We start from the raw sequence: 22,198 nt of genomic DNA on the forward strand, positions 1-22,198 counted from the left end.
GCAAACACCACCTTCGGAATACTACAAATGATCAATCTCTGGAATTTTCCTTTGATTTTGTGTAGAGAACAATCTTTGACTTTTCGTCTTCTCATTAACTTACCATGAACTACCTCCCAATTAGCTCATGGGTTAGAAATACGACAGAAAAGTGCAGCCGAAATTTTTAAAGCATGAAGACTTACTGACAAGGATGCAGATTTCTGCCAGTCTGTTCTGACAAGCATTCATCTACAAAGCACTTTATCAATACTAAAGCAATCTATGCTGCTGTTACACCTTCACGCCGACTTGCTGTGTCACACTGTATGCAAAACTCGAGCACCTACCACAGCTTCAGCAAAATACACAGCACTCCACAGAGCTATCCAGGAAAATCATGTTCCTTAGACTGAAATGTTTGTTGTTGTTATTATCTGACTGCTTCACAAAAATGAAACTTTATACAGCCCAGCAATACAGAAAGGCAAATATGAGAAATGTATACACTTTCCCCCTAAAATTTATTTTTAAGGGAAAGATATAAAATTTTGACCTTTCGTAGTCTTTCCTTACAGGCCAAGAATTGCCTTGTTTAATTTTCTCTTTCTTTCAACTCTCATCTCCCCTTCTGCTCTTATACACTAAAGAAATATTTAAAAGCACCCTATGGCATGTCTACCATCACTGCACAAGCAGAATGTGCATATTCTGTTTAAAAACACTACCGTACTTGAAAATTCTGGAAAACTATTTAAGGTATTTTTAGAGTATTGATAAGTGAATAATCTTTCGTTTAAAGAATTCCCATTAAGGAGCGATTGTTTTCCTTTCTGGGAATTTGCTGGTACCAGCCTAGGAACTCCACCCAGCAGCTTTGGGAGTTGTCTTTTCTTACTTAGTCATTCTGCCTTGGAAAGCCTCCAGCCAAAGATCCCAACCTGCAAGACCCTGTTTTTAAAAAGATAAACACTGTGATTTTTAGCTGCTAAGCATCATTTTTCTATCCACCCACTGATATTATGGTTAATATTTCCTTTTTATCTAGTAAGAGCTGTTACAATTCCCAGAAATAGCTTTTCCTCATAGATTTACATACCTTTCTCCTATTCTGACTCCAGAATGTTAAGCTTATAAGCTGAATGCATCGAAGACCAAACATCAAGAATCTTCTCACTCAATTTTTTATCCCACTAATATTATTCTGCTGTCAGCACCACTTCTGATTGTGTATCATTGTATAAAAGCCATGAAACAAACAGAGGATTTGCTCCTAAATACAAGAAGGAAAGAAGGGGGAGAGAAGCAGCAGGGTAGTGGCCAAAAGTACATTTATTTACCATTTGGTAACCATCATGTTTCATTGACATTTAGAAAGCAATCTTTTAGCTTTTAGTAATTGTCAACACAAGAGAAAACGTGTAAGTTTTACTAACAGAAACTTCAATATTAGTGTGTCCAAGGTCTTAGATAATTGAATTAAACCCTAGAACATTTCAAGCACAATGTATTTGTTTACTGGTTATCCCTTTATTATTTTATACAGTCAACAAATGTAGCTGTTCAATGTTCTGGATTTTAATTAATTCCAACATTAAATTCTGATTCCTGGCACAAATTTGAAGAGATCAGACTGAAGAATATCAGAGCACGGAACACACTAGGTTCTATAAATATAATCTAGCTGACAACAGATAAATCTTTCCATAAGACTGGGTCATTGGAATACTAATTGCCAATTTTCCTCCTCTGAGAGCAAGGAAAAGTCAGTACATTGGTAAAATTAAATTGTTGGTTTCAATAAAAATACTTTATTTCTCAACAGCTCAGATTTGGCAGCAAGATCTCATATAACATCATTTACACCTGATTGTGTTTCACTTCCAATTTTTTAATCCTGCAAGGTAAAACACAAATACTCATGAAAGGGGCATGCAACTAATGCCAAAGTTTCAATTACAGACCTTCCTATTTGGCAGCAGCAAGTCAGGACTTGCAAGCCATCTTCTCTTCCTTCAAATCACCATGCTTACTAAAGGAGCAAAGAAACCTAGAGATACTATTAGCACTTACGTGTCTGCTTATCCTTAAATGCTGCAGATGATGCTACATCTAAGCACGTAGCATTCACAAGGAAAAGACACTTCTTCATCCTCTTTTATAGAAACGCAAACAAAATAAAACTAACAAGAGGAGAACTGTCACAGAGAATGATCGAACTTGTGAGTTCATTCATTCTTTTGACTTCTTTTTAGTGTATATTTTTCCAAGTGCCTCCCCCCCCCCCCCTCCATTGTATGGGATCATACTTACAGGCATAAAATAGTGGTGCATTTAAAAAAAAAAGAAAGCTAAGTTCTAAATAAATAAATAAAAACATCTGATTTGGAAATGGAAGAGCAGAAAACAGACAACAATGACCCTGAGCCCACCAAAATACAGACATACTCTCATAACTGTATTCTGAAGCATGAAGATATCATATGCAACTACTTCACCATATACTACACTTAGAAACCTGAATGTCTACGAACTTAATCTGTAATCATCAACACTGTAATGACTTTTGGGGGTTATCAAAGTTCTTCATTACAGGTCTGTGACAAGACAATCCCTTTTTAAGGTCACAGAAATGAGCATTTGATCAGATAAACAACAGATAACAGAACGCTCATACCCACCGAAAGCTACTTTTGGTTCTGAACAGCAGTTCAACAACGTGTACTTTGCCAACTCAGCCATCTCCCCAAAATACTTCTAACATTTCAAAAGTTCACAGGCAAAAACATGTTGTGTCTCTTTCGTCTTCTATCAAAAAAAAAAAAAAAAAAAAAAAAAAAAAAAAAAAAAAAAGCAGAAATCTTTTTCCTTGCTCCAAAATTCCACTGATCTGGGAAACAGCACAGCAGGATTTAATTTTGGACCAGCAACAGGTTTTAAGAGTCAAATACCCTCCACAACATACAGTCTAAATGTATCTATTTTACCAAGTTATTCCTCACATAAAAAAATCCTTATTAGAAGCTATTTTCTGAGACTTTATTTATTCACTTGTCTATGGATGTGCTAATACTACTCTTGAGACACAATTTACTGGAAAACCATGTCCATTGGAGGGGTATTGTAGCACTCCTGCACTAAGACATTACTGGTTTCACCTGTAACTACTTTTATATGTATAAATATATAAAATAGCTTTACACAAATGCACACACAGCATCTGAGAGCCTTTGCTCTAACTCAGAGAAATTTCACCAGAAGAATTCCAACAGAAGTTTAGGCAAATAACATGAATTCACAGATCCCTTCTCCTTTAGGAAGTAATTGTGAGGGTTGGGGGGGGAGGTTGAGCAAATTACCTCTTATGGGAGATCAGCAAAAAGTATCCCCCACAAAAGGCAGTGGTGAGGATCTTCGAGGAAACATCCAACAACACCAAGCTTACACACGCATCTCTACGCTTCTTTGCTGCTGACAAAGAGCAAGGCTCTAGCACTGCGGAACCACAACTTTAGGTCTAAAGATGCTTTTTTTTTTTGGTGAAGGACATTACCGTTCAGTCAAGCTTGCCTTTATGTGCCACCATCCAGTGGGGAAGAAGCCCTCAAAGCATTAAGCTTACTGATCTCCTAAGCAGAGGGAATTGCTATTAAAAATGCTATTTAGACAGACGGGCATCTATGGAAGTCTGCTACACAGCCTCATCAAACTCATTAAAACTACCTTAAGTCCCAGGCTTGGGAGTGTAATCCCCTTAAGAAACCTGCAGACTAGGCTAGGAGAATAAAAGAGAGAATGGGAACCGAGCTGAAAAATGCATGAACCCTGTTCAGCCAGCAGTCGGCAAGGGTAAAGGATCCCCCACCCAGTGCCCATCTTCTCAGGTATCCCATCAATGTCCAGCTGCACACTGGCTCCTGCTGACACCAAATTTAGGGAACTATACCCAGACTTTGTCGTTCAGGTCAGCGGGCAGCTGTACGGGGCACTGCGAGCCCTTCAGCCTCGACCTCCTCTGTATCAACTGCACTACAGCAAGGGAGCTCTCCTCTTCGGGCTGGCCATGTGTAAAATTAACCACCTGTCTTGATGGCAGGCGATGGCTCGAGTGTGTGCCTCCCACCCATGGCTGTGCCTCGTGGCACAGAAAGTCTCCCCCAGGAGCAAAGCTCTGCACCTCGCTCTTGGCTTCGGACAGTCCCAACTCATCTTCAACTTACAGGCATGAATGAAGAAGCACCTGGCAGAGCTGATCGCCTTTGAGGCTGTTTTCTTGTCTATGAAGCTGCCCCAGCCCGTGGGGAGACTGAGAGAAAAGCACAGGCTGAGGCTGTGCGATGCCACAGGCCTCTTATTTACAGAGATGGACAATAAAAAAATAAAATAAATCATTTTTCAATTACGTGAAAAGGCTGCAAAGAGAGGGAATCATGGAAGGGCACTAGACATGTTCTCCCCAGCAGCAGGATGGCACAGCCCCGTGTGGTGCTGGATGCGGGCCGAAAGGGTGCAGGAGGAGCCACGGCGCTGAGCTCCTGCCTCCAAAAATGCCATCCTTAGGCAAGCAGCACCTCGCCTGCACGTGGCACCACGAGGCCCCACATGAAGACTCCCAGTACAGTGACTAGGCAAAATGCAGAGACACGGAATCAGATGGTTCCCTATGGGGTCAAAGCAGAAAAACTGATTCTTATTAAGCTGCATTACCATAGCGAAGCAGGAGCTCAATAATTTACAGCCAGAGACAGGCTAAGTGTCCATTAGCATTACTGCCTATGGATGCACGCTTTCTTTTGTTCCACATTTTTAAGGCCTCTGAGACCAAGTCTGGCTCCCTGTCTTTCCCTCTTCCTGGCTCTCCAGACCCCTTCCCTTCACTCCAAAGAGGAGCCTTCCCCTCCTGCATCCCCTGTGCCCCCAGACGGTGGGTAAAGAAGAAGGCAAGGTTATTTGCTGTGAATCTGGACACAGCAAACACTCTCTAATGGTATCCAGTACACTAAACTCAAGGCAATTTTAAGGAATTGTGAGGTCAGAGGCGATCCAAATTGTAGGAATGCATCAGAGCTGTATGCTCGCTCTTCAGACACATCAGTGGCTCCGTTTGGGAACAAAAGAGCCTGATTTTTTTATTTTTTAAATAGTTGTCTTTCAGCATCAGTAATCTTGAAAAGGGCAAACTTGAAACCAAACAAAAATGTAACATTAAGTACTAACACAGGAAAAAAATAAGCCAGATCAATCATCACAGAAAACCAGTCTCATGCTATAAATGGTGTCTGAACCTCCGTAAATGCGTTCGTGCCCTTTCTGCCTTCAGAAACCAACGCCGAGCGGCTAAGTCATTTGTGCCTCTTCCACTAATGAGCAGTGCACATCCCACTTCGGTCCCTCTTTTCTCCCAGACATGATGACCTCAGGAGCTGGCACTCGTTTGACAAAAACCTATCCTGTGCGATCGTCCCCAGCTTCTGGAGGTTCAAAGAAACCATTACAACGCCTTTATTGACAGGTCAGGACTGGCTGTCCAAGCAGTCTCCACCAGAAACAGATGAGTATGAGTATTTGAGTAGCGGCCTGGATTTTTTTGAAATGAATAGAGCTGTTTTATATTCAAGTTACCTGCACTCTTCACATGTACAGTTTTGAAAGGAGTCATGCAAAATTACTCCTCTTGCTCCCCAAACCTCCAAAGTGAGACTTGAGGTATTTTTTTCAGACTGACAACATATGGAGTAGAAGGGGGGAATAATCACAGAACAAAACTAGGACCCCAGACCAGGACCAGGGCTGCAAGGCAGCACTGATGGACCCTCCTCACTGTGTCCCCAGCTTTGGGCTGGGCACTGGTGCTAGCTCTCCATTGCAGGAGATAACGGCGTGATCCCGTTGGGATGAAGCAGGACCATCATCGTGTCTTTTACTCTTCCCCAAGGCTTTCATGTGAAGGGGGAAGGTGAGTGTAACAAGCTGCCAGCCACTCCTGCGGCTGACTAGCACCAGCCACCCAAGAGATGGTTGCATGATTTTGTATATATAAAGCTTGTAAAGCACTTTAGGAAGCTGTGGGATGAAAAGGACTATATAAACGTAAGATATTATTATTATTAAACCAGTGATCTGACAAGAAGAGACAGCTTTTCAAATCTGTACAACAGCTTGAGCTGAAGAGATCAGGGAGTCCAATTTGAAAAAATAATAATTTGAAACGAATCTGAGGATTAGAAGTGGCAGCTCTTTTGTGGATTCTCCATGGCAGGTAAATTTAGTAGGCTACTTTAATTTTGCATCGTTTTAACTCCTGGCAATGTCCTGTGCATTGAATCTGACAGAGAGACAGAGCGTTTGAAGCTGTCGTGGCTACATTTTAGTCTCCCAATTTTACAATCAGTGTTTGAATCTGCTGCTACAACTCCGGGTACAGAGATCAGAGGCTTATCAAAGAGGCATCCATTTCAAAGACAGGCAGCAGCTTTGACTTCATTCCTTCAATGCTTAAAATTCCTGAAAAAGCAGATGAGCATACCACAAAACAGGTCGGAAAGAAATCTCTCTATCAGCTGTAAACCTATTTCAGTATTAATTTTTTAAGGATCTATTTTGGTCTCATGTAAAATGTGTGCATTTAGCCGAGATAACGCTCTCAACAGGTGAGCTTAATATATTCCTTTTTCTGTAACTGAAAGTGCATTTTAAACAGGCCTATGGCTTTATCAACCATTAATTGAAGAACTACTTCATCCCGTTACCTCCCTTTTTTTGGACTAAAAATGTCTTCCTTTCCTAACAAAGCATCACTTCGGTTCTTTTATTGCTGCCCTGCTCTAACTGCATGGATGAGCCGAGCGCTCTGCATGCAGCAGGACGTGCCGCTGGCGGCGAGCAGCGTGCTTTAAAGGCACGTCACTCCCCAGGACTGCACCCAGCTGCAGTGTGCCCATGTCCACACTCGAGCCCTGACTTACAGCCCGAAACTTGGCTCTCAGTGACTGGGGAATCTCACCAGCATCCCCTCCGTCAGCTCAGCCCTGCTGGAACAGGGACCGGCTCTGCGTAAGGGCAAGATGTGATGACAGGAGCAGCACGGTGAGGAGGGAAATCTTCAGACCTCACTTTTAGTGTTGACAGCTCTTTCTCGTAAGCTGGAATAAATTTTTGTCTGCCTATCTGTACCATTGAGAAGAGTGAATGCCAAGGGTTTGCCTTCCTGCACACGCCGCCCATCACCCAGACCTCTGACCATCAGCCCCCAAGCCGAGGGCTCTGAAGAACAGGGATGGCACAGACCCAATGTGAGTTTCCCAGCTGAGCCCCACCTGGCCATGGAGAGCATCTCAGGACAGCCCAATGGATTTAGCGTCCCGGAGGAAAATGCATGGATTTTGGATACCCCAGCTCCTGCTGAATCCCTGTAGAGAAGTGACTGCAGCCCCAAGCTTGATTCCCCACAGATTCAGCACGCCTCATTTGCTCTCCCCACTTCTCCAGCTGCTCACCACCAGGAGTCAAGAAGCACATGGGACCATCAGCACCAGGTCTGTTTGCCAGACCCAGCCTTTCAAGCTCCAGTGATGCAGCAGGGGCCTGAAGCAGCTGGGAAATGTGGGGACCCTGTCCAAAATCCACAGTGGGAGCAGCGGTCACAGGGAGGCACGGACATGCCCTAAGCACACAGAAGAGCCCAGCTCTCGGTGCACAAACCACTGCTGATGCAGGACCAAGGCGTCTTAACTCATTCACATACTTTCAACAAGTGCTCCTGGCACAGTCATGCACTAAAATAAAAGCTTTGTGGCTTAAAATGAGCTTCCAGAACTGCAGAATGTTTCCAAGCCCCCTTCTCAGGCAGCATCTCACTTAGCAGCACCCGGGGGGCACGCAGGGCTCCTCTGCTGCCCTGGCCATGCCCGTCTGCGGCACAGCCCAAAGACCTGGCACCCACCAAAAGCACGGGTCCTGTGCTGCAGCTTCCCAGAACTTTCTTTTGGAAAGTCAGTGCATGCTCAAGAGAGAAATACCCACCCCTATGCTAAAAAAAAAAAAAAAAAAAAAAAAAAAAAAAAAAAAAAAAAAAAAAAAAAGGCACCAAAGTTGCCATAAATTAGCATTAGCGCTTCACAAATGGTGAAACCGCAATTTTACGGTTTTAAACAGAGACAAGGTGGAATGGTGAATGGTAGCAATGTATTTCAGATGAAAGCTTTCAAGCAGATGAGAAATAGTAACAGGAGTTGGAACCTGAGTAACTACGGTTGCATTAAATTATTCCATCTGCAAGTCCATTAAAATTTTTTAATGGTTTTGTATGGCTTTTATATTTATTGGGTGGGTTTACTCCTATGTGACTCATACATATTTATTACCAGGGTCCAGATAATGGTTATTAATAAAACTGCTTTTATTTGCATACTGTCTTGATGCTGGCCTAAATATTTACTACATGACTATAAAATTAAAAAATCCTCAACAATTATAAATAGCACCAGGGATGCATCATAACTTTACTTTTTGACTTTATTTTTCCCCCAAAATAAACAAAAACCAACCTGGTAAACCTATTATTTGTCTTTTCAAGTCCGGAAGACACTAATTCTTTCAAAGGCTTAAAGCACAATTTGTGTTGAGGAAGTAAGAAATCCAAAACTAAAAGCAAGCTAGTTTTCATAATTAAGAAAATACATATATTTCTACACATAATTATGAACAGTAACAAAAGCTCAGTATTAAAAAAGGTCCACTGAATCCCTGGAATTGTGCCTGCCAACTAAAACACCTACTATGAATTTAGTAATGGGTTATGCAAACATAAATTACAAGGCCAGACGTTTTAAAAGGAAAAAAAGTTGATTTATTGTCACATTGGAGACACGGCAGGATAGAAGCACAATTTCATTTTTCCATATATTCATCAACACTGCAGATGTGTTAATGCAAAAAGAATTCTAAAATAAAAGTGACTCTCAACTGCTCTAATTCTCATATGTCATTTAATTTACTTAAAAATGGTTACCAGGAAGCTTTTTTTTTTTTTTAAAGCAAGCAAAACATACTAAAACTATGGGAATGCAAACAGGTTTTGAAAGTATTTTACAAGTATTTCTCCTCCTAAACATTTGCCTCAAGATTTCATCCAAAACTGACCATTTCTGCAATTCTCTGCAGAAAGTCTACTGTTGTTTGTTGTTAATAGAAAAGCTTACAACTGTCATCTAACCTAGTCATTTTGTTTGTGAGCATTTTCACTCAACATATTAATCGTTTCTGCTCTTGTTTCAAGCAGATCCAACTTTTCACTTATCCGCTGTCAGAACAATGAAAAGAATCTCTCGTAACTGGCAACTATTATTAAAAGAGTTATTCATGACAACATAATAATTTTAATGAGAACAACATGTTCCTTTAATTACACCTGAATGACTTTGAGGTGGTCCAGTGGATGAACTCAAGTAGATTTACAGCATATTTGTTCACAAAGTAAAAAGGAAAAGTACTAATTGAAGACGTTTAATTATTCCTTCTTCTGGTAAATATGCATAGGAAGGAAGGGCTGGCATCATGCTTGCCTGTTATTTTTATACGCTGCATCTTGAAAATAAGTCCACCTATTGCTCGAATGGCTCAAAGCAAATTTAGGAACTGAATTTCAGAACTGCTGTAAGTATCCAGCCTTATTTTTGTTCCATTTATATAACACACGGTTTCACTCTTACCTTTAGAGACAGCGTAACACAGACCATAAGAATAACTGTTAATTGGTGGTACCACAATGAGAAAAATCCCGGTTTTGTCAGCTAAATGAATTCAAATATTTGCCCTTTAAGAACTGTCAGTGATGCATTCAGTAAATCATGTCATTACTCTTAATGCACCTTTCTTTACGCTACAACCATTCTTCAGGAGGAAGGATGATGCCCTATAGGAAATGGCCCATAAGATCAAGTTTTTTTTTCCTTCACCTTCAAGTTCTGGCCTTGAAAACCTCCTCTTAAACCTCCACTCAACCTTCCCCTTCCTCCTTCTAGCAAAAGCAAGCACAACTCAAGAAAAACAAATTATTTGCTTTGTATCATTTTCATTCTTAGTGACAGCAGAAAAAAGTAGCAGGGCATGTTTAGCCAGGCAGATTAATCTGTAACTATTTACTTACAAGTATGTTTTCTTAAAAACTACAGAAATATCAAAAATATCTCCTTTTCCCCTCCTCTGCAATGGAAAATACAGCACTCCTGACATTACTGAAATCTAATACCTGCAACTGATGTTGCTACAAGAAAAATGCATTCTTCAACTGTCAAGCACTTTTAACTAGAAAAATGCTTCAATAGTATAAATCTAAATTATCTGAGCAACTGACTTCAGAGTAATTAATTTCTTGAACCACGCTAACACATTCAGTTGAATCAGATGTGTGTCCTTCTTGAGTATTTTTGGAGCTCTTGAATAAAGTAATCACCCATTTATTTTCAGCTTTATGGAAAGACTTTTGAGGTAAATGTGTTGTAGAAAATTGATTTTAGGTTTTATTTATTTATTAAGGAAATGGAGACAGAGATGGTATCTCAGTATCCTACATAACATGCTTTCAGACGAATGTTTCAAATTAATTTTTCTGCCTAGTAACATAAACTGCACGACCATTACTTCTGCAGGTGAAGGGAATTACTTTCCTAGCTTTCAGACTTCCCCAAATGCTGTTGTACAGTTACACAGTTATCCCTGAAATCCCACACACCAGCAACCTCCGAAATACAGACTCATTCTGCCAAAGCATCTTCTCCAGCCCTGTTACCTCAAAATAAACTAAAGGTTCGGCAGCCTGCCCACCTGCAGCCCTCGCTGCCATCTTCTCCCTGCTGAGCAAAGCAAAACCACTTGCTTTCGGAAAAGAAACCAGTCCTGGAGTTGCACTGAACACAGGAGAATTAAGCAGGCATACCAGAGAGAGCAAATAATGGATTGCAGGCGTTACAAAGGCTCGGTCCTTCCGAGCTCTTCTGCTGCCCAACACACTGAGCAAGAAGCACTGCGAGCAAGCAGCAGTGTGTGCACAGCAAACACCGTCTGCAGAGATGCTGGCTAAGCTTTCTGGGGGTGATAAAGCTTTTATTTTATTTTATTTTTTAAATAATGTCCTGTAATTATAGTAATTAGAATGGTCAACACGCATAAAAATGGAGGTCAGTTTTATGAGAATCCTAGAAAAATGCAACTGTGAGTTACAATTCTTTTATTGTTCCCTCACTTCCAATAAGGTGAAAAGGCAATGAGAGATCATCACATAGGAAAACATGTCAGAAACACTGCTGTTTTTCCCATTAACAATTAGAATATTCTGAAGTCAAATATGTATTAAGTAATGACAACAAAATTATTGAGAACTCAAGAACAAAGGTCTCCAGGATAAGGTTAGATCTGATTTAACCTTACTGACTCCTCCAGATTAGATTTTAGACTTTATTTTAAGGCATAGGGCTGTATTACACCAGTTTTCTACAAGAAGATTCATAATAATAATATACTTCTTCATTTAGCTTTTGAAATAGCAAGCCATGCAGAACAAATTATCATAAATGGCATTTGCCTTGCAAACAGATTCTTCAGAAAATGTTAATAATCAATAAAAATACTGAAAGGGAGGACATTGCACCTAAATACCATTAGCCTGTAGGTAAGGTATGCATCTAAGTTCCACACCTGCAAGTCACAGGTCTCTGCTCTTATAATCATGGTTTTTAACATAAGGAAATGGTAATATTTTTAAATTAATATGGAGAGTATCTTAAATTTAACCTTCTCTAAGGTTTTAAATATGTGGAGGATCTTAAAAATATAAAACAAGTTTATAACAGAATTGAAAGAACATTGATAGCTCCATTTGAGTCATACAAATTAATAGAAAAGATTCTTTTTGTACAAACTGCTTATCTGCAAATTCCTTTCTTTTTCGCAAAAATCACTTAAACTTTCCTTTTCAAAATCATGAGAAGAGAGAAGAAAGGGAGAACTTAAGAAGCATTTCCACTCATTTTCTCCTACAGTAACTTTTAAGTACAGAAAGACGTTTAAAGGTGGTATTTTTTATTCCCTGCCATGTACTGAGACATCTACTATTTTCAAATTGTGTTAAGTACATTTAGTTGCATTATGGTAGCTAAACTTTACATAAACCTTATGTATGTTCTTTCCTACTCAGGACCCAAAATTAGCAGGATTCCCATATGTCCCTAGGGAAGGGGAGGAGGGAACATCCCCACACTACGCACTCTCAGGCACACTGGAAAAGAAAATCAAAGTTAAAAAAAGAAAAGAATAAAAAAGAGTAGAACAACCCAGCTCTAGATGGCAGCAAATCAATATTCACCCCTATGTACACAGAAACTGAGAGCATCAAGTATTTTGAGACAGGCTGTGTATTTTCAGCAGTTTTTCTAGGCATGTCATTATTTTCACTTCGTTACACTCTAGACCAAAGCTGACTGTGCAAAGTTGTTAGGAATCAACCACACTTCACTACCAACAATTAGAACAAGACTCCTCTCGTTTCAATAACTTATTCAACCGGCAGAATTAATATTCCTTTTTTTCTTCCTAAGTTTAATTTGATTATCTTTTTTTTTGCAGAGACTATCTAACTCAATAGAACAATCCAGAAACGCTGGAGACTAAGAATCTTAGAATTTTAAATTCTAAAAAATTGGGCCGTCGCTTAATAACTGAGATCATTTCCTTTCGTTAGAGTTGCAATTACAACGTTATTTTTGTATAATAAAGAGAGATCTTAAAAACATCACCCTCATTTCTAACCTCATGAATAAAACTACTACAACTGCTATACTATTATTTTGGTAAAAAAAAACTTCAAAGAATATATTTCAAGGAGACTAAACTATGCAGGCTCCTCTTTCGCCCCCTTTCGTGGCAGACGCAGCGTGGGGAGGTCACAGAGTAGGAGAGGGATGGTGGCAGTAGCTCAGGGAACAAGGGCAGCAAGGAAAGGCCAGGTTTTACATGGACTGGTCAAGTCACTCCTTACAGACTGACCAGGATAGCACAGAACTGACCATGTAAAATGATATGTGTGCTGTAAATACATTTTACACTTACTAACACGTGTCCACACTTACAGGATTAAACACAGCAGCCAGCATGGATGGTCCTGAGCAGCACCATCACTGTCACACCACAGGGCTTGTCCTTGTAACAGCGCTGGGGGTTAGCTGCGTTGCTTCACGCAGTGCTAAGACATGGTTTTCATATGCTCATTTCTTTCTTTTCCTGGCACCTTCCAATTTTCCATCTTGCAGGGCATTTTAAAGCTAGTTGCTCTGAGAGCACACTGTGCTGCCTCTGCTTATAGGATCCTCTGTGTCCCTCAATAACTCCGCTCCTCCAATCTTTAATCTGCTTTGCAAAATACAGGTGTCAATTTTAGCATTTAAAGGTAATCTTGGCTTTCTAAACCTTGCCGATAGAGTACATTCACAACCTAGAAACACTGAAGGGCAACAACAGTGAGGAACCAACAGTGCAAGTTCTCATCAGGAAAAACCAGAGTGACCAAAGCAAAAGCCTGCAGGGTGAGCTCCTCCAGCCGAGGGGGACGCAGGCTGCGGGCACGGCAAGTCGCCCGGCTCTGCAGAGCTCACGCTCTCCCATTAGAAAGCTGGCCTCGTCTTGCATTTCCCAAGAGCAGCCAGCCCAGACCTCTCTGGCTGCTTTCTTTTCCTGGACTCGACTTAACCACCTGTGTTGCAGGTGAGCCTGGTAATAATCAACATAGTTCAGCAGTTACCTAGTTTACATGGCAAAACCATAAATGCTGTTTTCAGTTGGAATCAATATTAAAAACAGGCTTAGAAGTGTTTGTTCAGGTGTTCACAAGCCACTTTGAACAAAGGGAAAACTAATTTTCCGATTTCAAGTTCTTTGAATGGCATGCACTCGGGTAGTCATGGTGCCAGCTAACCCCATAACCTCATCCTGTAAGGCTGTGTGCAGAGCTGTGTTCATCCCTACCCAGCCTTCAAGGGCTCCTGAGTCTTCCACTCCCCAGGTCTAAATTCGGACAGGAATCACCTGCTCCACTTTAAAATGTTTCCATGTATTACATGGCCATACCAGCACCCAGACCTGGTTACTGAGAAGCTGTGAGCTGTAGGACACACCTAAGCACGTGGAAATAACTTTCTGTTCCAAGAATGAAGAATGGGCAGTGCCATACGCCGCTCTCCACACTGGAATACATCTTGCCTTGGAAGTCAAAATCAAATGTGCAGCTACATAATGACTTTAGACAGTTAATGCAACAGTTAATACACTAGTAAGACTTGAAAATACTTACTACTCTTTTGGACCTGATGTAAAACGTATTTTCTTTTCCTGTTCCCATTTGGAAACAGAGGGACATGAGGAAAGGCATGGAGAGTTATAGATTAATCAGGTTTAAATATTATTGTCTTCCTCCCTGCTAGTGTTTAACAAATTACTTATTTACTTCTTTTGGCATTTTTCACTATTGTTGTTGACAAGGTTAAAAGTATGCCCTGCCCGAAGTATTACATAAGCTTTTGAATGATTAAAACAGCAAAAGGTAAGCAAAAAGCAGTTACTCAACTAGGAATCTGGGTAGAAACCAAAGCAAAATTATCAGCGTTAGGAAGTATCTTCACTTTGTGCCAAAAACTACTAACCTGCGCAACCAGAATTATTTCAGAGAAAGAGAGAGATTAAAACAAAGCCAAAGACTGTCACTCAAATGCTTCTGTATTCACACCAGAATCGGCATTCGAGGGCAAGATGAATTAGACCAAGAATTTCACAGAGGTTAAAATACACAAAACGTAATGCAGTTACTCCCAACAGTTCAGGAATTATCACTGTAAGAAAATAATCTGATGCGGGGTGGCAATTCACATGACATATTTGGAGCTGCCTTCCAAATAACAGTCATGTAAAATGGATGTTTCAAGTAATCTCTTGGCCAGTCTCAGCCTTCCACGGTAGCTGCTCAAGATGGAACAAAATGAGCCTGAAAATACCCCAAAACATCTGTGGTAAGCAGGTCTGATACAACTGCTTAAAAGATGTGACGGGTACGAAGTATTTTTGTAGTAACAGGAATTACAAACTCTTTCTTAAAGTTTCTGCATATAACAGCCACCACCTAACTTTCTGCTCATGAGGTCCCCAACCACGAAATACTTCTTCCTAGATTTATGTCCCAGTATGCCAAGTCAGAAATAGTGTTTTAATATATTTAAATACCAAGCCCTAGAGTCACTCCTATAAACATAAAATATTATTATATTTCTTTTGCAGCAATTTGATCATTTGCAAAGATGACAGAAATGATCCAAACAGATCTGTCACATCTTTCTGGAAGTCTTCTGAAACAGCAGCATAAATATCCTCAACTTCACTTTTCTGCTACTCGGGAGATTGCTTACTGCAGACATTATGGAAAGTCTAGAGGACATCTCAGACAGCAATGGATAGGAAACTTGAGGCAATTGACACTTGTTTCCTGATTTATGGTGAGACTGGCTATGGCTGAGGGAAAGTGATGCTGGAACACACTAAACCACTACTGCACCAACAGGGATGCATCCAGAATGAAAAAGAAAATGGAAAGTAGGACTCTGAAACAGGTTATTACATTTAACATTTCCAGCCACATTTTTTATACCAAGAAATATGTTTCTTCATCTTGGAAATTTAAATAAAGCTATATACTAGGTTACTTACTTATCTAAAGAACACTTCTGCAAACAGGCTGGTTTTCTATCACAGAATTCTTTCATTATTAAAAAAAAAAGGAAAGAAAAAAAGAGTATGCTTGATGTTTTACTAACATAAATGGATCAGTTCAAAAATGCCAGTGGCTGACTGTGTGTTTCCTACCAACCTTAGGGAAGTTTTCACCACATCAGGTTTTCAGACAAAGTTGCAATTTTGGAAAAAATCAGCTCAAAGAGTTATAACCTTGTGTCCTAATGTTCTCTTGTCCTCCAAAATGGTCTAAGCTTTGAGTTTAATCCATAGACTTTCTTTTTTGGGAGGACAGAAAACAGTTGAAGATGAATGCAGCAGTGTGCAAGGTTAAACGTCTGTGTAGAAGTGAAGGCTTTCAGCAAGGCCGGTTGGACACCATCTCACTTATCCCTGTGGTACTGCAGCTTTTGCTCCTACACAGCTGTACCTACCACACCAATCACTTTGGATGGGACAGGGAGGCCCTGTCAGACCCAGCTCTGCTGAGCTAGGAGCAATGCCAGCATATCCAGCCTGTTAGAGCTGAGCTGGCTGTTACTACAGTTCAGATACTCTCTTTTGATCCCATTTTCATTCTTGAATTCTGTCAGAGAAAGTAGAAGAGGAGTTGGATTGTGTTTGCTGCTCAGAAACAGGGCTGCAGAAAAAAACATCACAGCAGAGAGGAAAGAAGAAAATATCAAAAATCCATGCAAGCTTATAAAGGAATGTGGTTTCCTGGGAATCCCATGATGCAGGATCAAGATGTAGAATCTAGCACAGATTCAGATTTCCCCAAACGTTAGGGATGTTCAGAGCCATTGTTTTGAACTTAGTCTGTGAATGAATAAAACAACTCAATTCCCTTCAAAAATATTACATGAAGGGCTAGGTAACTATATTTTATAAAAGTATTGTTAAAATTTTACCATCAAATGATTTAGCAGTGGAGGACATTCACTCCATCTTGCTAACTGAAAAGCACTAATTGCATATTGTTTTCCCCACGATATCTCTTGAAGTGACGATACAGAATGCATAATTTTCCTCTGCACATCAACTCCCACTGAGCTACAAGGCCCTCTGTCAATGCTCTTAGAAGTGCAGTGTTGGATTTTTTTTTTCCCCGTCAGTAACCTTCTGCTCCATAAAAATAAAATTGGCCTAAAGAAACCATCCTGAGACAAATCTGTAAGCATGCTATCAGTTAGGAGCTGGCAGCTGCAGCCCCAGCCTGAAGAATCGGTCGTTTTCCTTACAGGAAGAAGCGGAAGGAAGCAGGAAACTCAAATAAGTTTTGAAGAATGAACTTAAGCTTCTAGCAAATAATTTGAAAATGTGGGCCCAGAAATCTACTTATTTTCTCAATTTTGTACAATTTCTTTATTCTTTCACTTCTCTCCATCCCCAGAGAGAATGGGGGAACCATTTTCCATCTGTAAGGGGAATCAACCAACTCCTTACCCTTTCAGAGATTTAATTTACTCTCCATATTCTTTTGCACCTACTTAAAGTTGCTCTTCTTCTTTTAAAGCTGCAGTCCCCAAATCTTCTTTTTTTTTTTCAAAGAAGCAGAACTGCTTTCTGCCCCATGAAGCCTCCTCAGGGCATCAGTTAAGCAATCCCCCCTTTTCCCTCTCCCCATGCTGGGTCAGGCTCCCCCAGCATCTCTCCCTCTGTACCAAGAGGAAGCAAAGCAGTATCTGCTACTTGAGAAGCAGCAGTAAAGGTTAAAAGAGCTGCCTGCTGCTTCTCTCCCAGACAGTTCTTGGAAGGAACCCATACTTGTGTATCAGTTATCTGGAAGGGGCTTTGAAACCCTAGAACACTCCTGGATGAACAAATTGCTGGCAGTCATTGGGAGAAAGGAAACGCACAGAACAAAAAAGCCCTACACATTGCTATGCATTCATTACAGATAATGAGTTTATATGCATTTTCTGTACCATTATGCATACATATGGGCAGGCAAACATTGCACAAGCTATCATAATCAGGGAAGAGTTTGAAAACTATCAGCTTCCTCCATGCAATGTTCACCTTTCCAAGGTCTGCCTAACATTGGTCCTGACACCTTTTACACACCACCTGGTACATGCAATGCACATCCTGTGAGTGGAGCTTCGTAAAGAGCTCAGCACTGACCTTGTTGCATTTCCAGTGAAATTAACAGCTGAACTTCATTTGATTTTTGGTGGAAAAATGAGCATCTTTGAAGTTATGCCCTTGATATAGATTTATTTAGGCAGCAAAACGTCACTTGCTACATCCAAGTGCTAAGAGAGTTAGGTTTAACTGAAGCAGAATTTTTTTTTTGCGGTTCTCCAGGTTTTAGATTATTACAAAATTTAGAGCAAGCCTGTTTGAAGTCTAGTGTTCATACTTCCTCTAAAAAGTCATCTCATATTTCAGTGCTTAAAGAATACAGAAGCTGCCTGAAGAGAAAGCCATCAAATTGAAGAAGTCTTAGTTAAGAAAATTATGGAAACAACACATTAAGAAAAGAACTCATATATATGCCTACTACTGCAAGAAGCTCCAAAGACTGGAATAGCTTTTCTCCTTACCTCTGGAGTGTTTTTCTTGAACTCGCGACTTTGCTCGATAAGTTTTTTCCTAGACTGCTCACTTTCATCTTGTCGGTTAGCCAATATTGTTGCTGTGGCATCGAGTTCTCTCTGTCAAGAAAAACAACAACAAAAGGGACTACAGTTAGAGTTCTCATTATCACCAAAATAAAAATAAAAGCTTGTATGTCCATCACATCATCTGGAATATTGAGGCGGCTGGGCTGTACAGCAGTACAGAACAAAGCACCAAGCTTCCAGAAAAGAGACTCCTGTGTTAGCATCGAGCGAAGGTCTGCAACCTTTTTCATTCCACCTTGCAACCAAAATACCATTTTTCCTGAAAAGCATTCATGCCTTTATCACAACATTACTCACACTAACAGCAGAGGAGTGCAATACACACCTCCTAATGCCTCCCCAAAGCGAGTGAGGATGACAAATCTTGAACACGTTCAAGCCGGGTTTATTTTCACATGCCTGCAGATACTGGATTTTGCCTTTGTGAGCTTTTCTGTGAAGAAAGTTATGACTAACGTGGCTACTGGTTAATCCTGTGCTTCTGCCTACACTGGTTATGCTTCAGTCACTCAGCTGGTGAATGCTGGAGTATCTTCCAACAGCTTTCTACTCGGCCGAGCAGAAACGAGGCTTTCTACCAGGCTGAGTAGGCCCAGCCCAGAGCATTATCCCCACCAGAGTTCCTTTGCTCCGGCCCACGCTTCCAGATGCCACCACAATGGATTGAATGGTCACTTATCAGCACAGAAAGCAACAACACAGCCTCCCCTGTCAGCCTGTTCCCTTTCTGAGGTATTTCTACGTAGCAGGAAAAAAATAACAACTCGACTCAGCTATGGACACCATTCCCAAATCACTCAGAGTTGTAAGCAAGGAGCTGTAAGAGGAATTTGGGCATTGTTTCCCCCCCATATTTATTTTGAAATTTCATATGAAATGAAGGAAGAACTTGGCTGTGAGAAAGAAGTAGATGAGAAGTGAGAAAAACCTGCCAGAGCAAGACACCAAGAAGGTCCTCTTGGTGGCCACCTCCACCACCAAACCCTGCAACCTCTTGCTGCCAGCCCAGCCAGCAGCACACAGCAGCCCAAAAACCTCTGCTTGCCTTCCCCTCCTGCTGCCCGACAGCCACCAGCCCTGTCATCTCCACACACATGAAAAAATGTGGTAAAAATAGGGCAGATGCTGTTTATTTGAGATGTTAGTTTGAAAAGCTGACCATGCACTGGGTCCTGCCTGTGGAACTGGGCAGCCAGTAGAGGGAAACAAAATGGGAAACCAAAGATTTGCTTCTGTCTGCTCTGCAGAGGTGTTGGAAGCAGGCACAGAAAGCAGGATCCACAGGACACCCGCTAAAATCCCTTGTGCTACAAGTTTACAGAAAAAAAAAAAGGCAACTCGGCTCCTGCAGTTTTTCTAGATACTCCGTGAAAAAGCCTGGTCCCAAATTGTTATTTTTATTGAGGGTAAATCCTGTAACTTTCACCAACTGGATGGCCATGTGTTTTACATGGCTCCATGGAGTTTGACCTCTGGAAGAAAAAAAAAAAATCCCTTCTGCAGTTTCCAGCTCCAGAGAATCAATACTTTTTTTCCCTTTAAGTCTTTTATTTCTACTATGTATATGGACCACAGTTATCTTAATCCTTGGAAATAAGCTAAATATGACAAATGGATTTGAAGCTAGGCAGCACGCTGGAGCCAGTGACCTAAATATTGTCACCGTAAGGCTTTAAAAACACTGCATTTCTGACTTTGAGAGAAAAAAAATAGGGCAATATGTCCACCAGATCTTGGTTTGGAATTCTGTAACATATGTGAAATCTATTGCAGAAAAGTGGGAAATACTTAACAGTTGGATAAACCACATTTGAAATTCATCCCAGCTAAGTTTATGCAAGAAAAAAGAGCAACAGAAACCAATGTGGTTAAGCAGTACTATAAAGAGCAATATAACGGCTAAGCAGAAGGCTTTTAAAAAATATAAACAATCTGGTACGGCCGGCAACTTGGAAAACTATATTTAAAAAGGAAGCACACATTTAAAGCAAAGCAAAGAAAACACTAATCATGAAGCATGAGGGAATTGCAGTAGACCAACGAATCAAATGCTTGTTTTACAATACAGAGGGCTATAGCAAGGCACTTCTGAAATGGAAAAGCAGGTTTTTAAGACCTGTACTTGCAAGCTAAGAGACAAGAAAGAAAAAGAACTGGTTCAAAAAATAAATAAATCCTACTTTGTGCTATTATGAAGCGTCAGGTGGTGAATGAAGAATACCCTCATCGCCCTCACTGCCTGATCAACACCAGTGCCACGGTGCCTTTACTGCAGGGACCTTCCCTTTTCTTTCAGAAACCCTTCTGGGTCAGGGACTGTAATTTCTCTTTACAAGACATTTCCTTCTGGGACATCTCTGGTACAGATATCATCAAGCAAAAATGCCAGCATGCAGCCACACTGAGCTGTTTGACACCAGGGGCTGAAGCCCAAAAGCTCAAAGATCTTGCAGAGATATTATGTCTTCATAGTCTATGTCACAGTTAACAAGCCCCAAATCAAAACTATTTGAAAAATTGCTATTTTTTTCTTCCTTACTTGATCTCAACCACATGCACTACAAGCATCATTTATTCAAACAAAATAAAAAGACTTATCTTTCTGGCTTCTTTCCTCTTGCCCCAAAGTACCATCAATTTAGGGCAGCCAGTTCTCATTGCTTGAGCCACAGATGAGTGAGGAACCCCCTCCCAGGATTTCCACTTTGACCCATTTCAAGAAATTTACTGGGGGTGGGAGGGAGGCAGTGGGAAGAGAGGAGACAGGGAAGTCTTAGGTACTTAAGCGCAGGAGTCATCAAAAGCAACCCTCAGAAAACAAACAATAAAAGGTTTCTTTCATACTAAATAATAATAATAAAAAAATCTAAAATGAGGAGGTTAGTCTGCTGTCCGCTGCAACAACAGTCCACAGATGACAGTCGGTCAAGCAGGACCAACAAGAGACTTCAGGTGAAGAGCAAAGGCAGAGGCACGAGGAGCATCCTGTGCTGCATGGGCACCCCAGCAGAAAGGAGGGGACACGCACAACGGAGATCCTTTCTCAGGACCGCACTCGTCGGATCTATCATAGAATGAGTTATAAAAACCTATGGTAATCATCCACAAGCACTGTGATATAATCATACCCCAAAATTTTGTTCTTCCCCCATTTTGCAGTGTCTAATCCCTGCTGCGTTTCTCGCAAAGCTGTTGTTCTGGTGCAAGAAAGAGAACAAAACTCCAAGGCAGGCTGATTTTTGCTGGCAGACGCCTCTCAGTCAGGGCAGCGATGCCTCCCAAGCACAGGTGCCGCCTTCAGAAGCCTCAGGCACGGCTGCAGATCTTAGCAGCATGTTTGCACCATAAACCTTATTTTACTTATAATAAAGATAGACACAAATCACAACTGCACGCAGATTAGGAATTTTCTACCAGTAAACGTACTGGTAACCATTTCCACAGAAATCCTGTTTCTGTGTAGTTCAGGTACTTCCCTTTATCATCGTTTCAATCAGTTGTAAGGTCTAGATGATAACCCACTACGGAAAGGAGTTTTCAGTAGTCTCGTTTCTGTTTGCATCCTTTCTCTGGATTGCATTTTTCAATTCTATCAGAGGTCTCAGTGTGGCTTTTTGCAATTTTTAATTTCCTATTAAAAGAAAATTTCTCAGAGCATCGAAGACACCAAGGCAGGAGTGTCTGGCACAGCCCTGCGTACCCACAGCCTACTTGTCTCAGGGACATTTTACGTTTCCCTAACTGATATATTATGTAATCTCTCAATCTGAAAAACCACGAAGTCTTCACCTGTTCAGAAGCCTACGTAGTGATTACAGAAG

The 22,198-nt window shown here is 40.9% G+C and overlaps 1 protein-coding gene across 12 annotated transcripts in view; it reads right to left on the reverse strand.

Annotated features, from left to right (window-relative positions):
* Nucleotides 1-22,198, reverse strand: part of CUX1 (cut like homeobox 1) — a 267,949-nt gene that overhangs the window by 201,460 nt on the left and 44,291 nt on the right. For all 12 annotated transcript variants that reach the window (XM_038165931.2, XM_038165921.2, XM_038165927.2 and 9 more), the window contains exon 2: nucleotides 18,297-18,407. In XM_038165931.2, the coding sequence (XP_038021859.1) occupies nucleotides 18,297-18,407 (111 nt within the window). The remainder of the gene's footprint in view (nucleotides 1-18,296; nucleotides 18,408-22,198) is intronic.

This window comes from Anas platyrhynchos, chromosome 20, assembly GCF_047663525.1.
Source record: "Anas platyrhynchos isolate ZD024472 breed Pekin duck chromosome 20, IASCAAS_PekinDuck_T2T, whole genome shotgun sequence".
NCBI classification, from domain to species: Eukaryota; Metazoa; Chordata; class Aves; order Anseriformes; family Anatidae; genus Anas; species Anas platyrhynchos.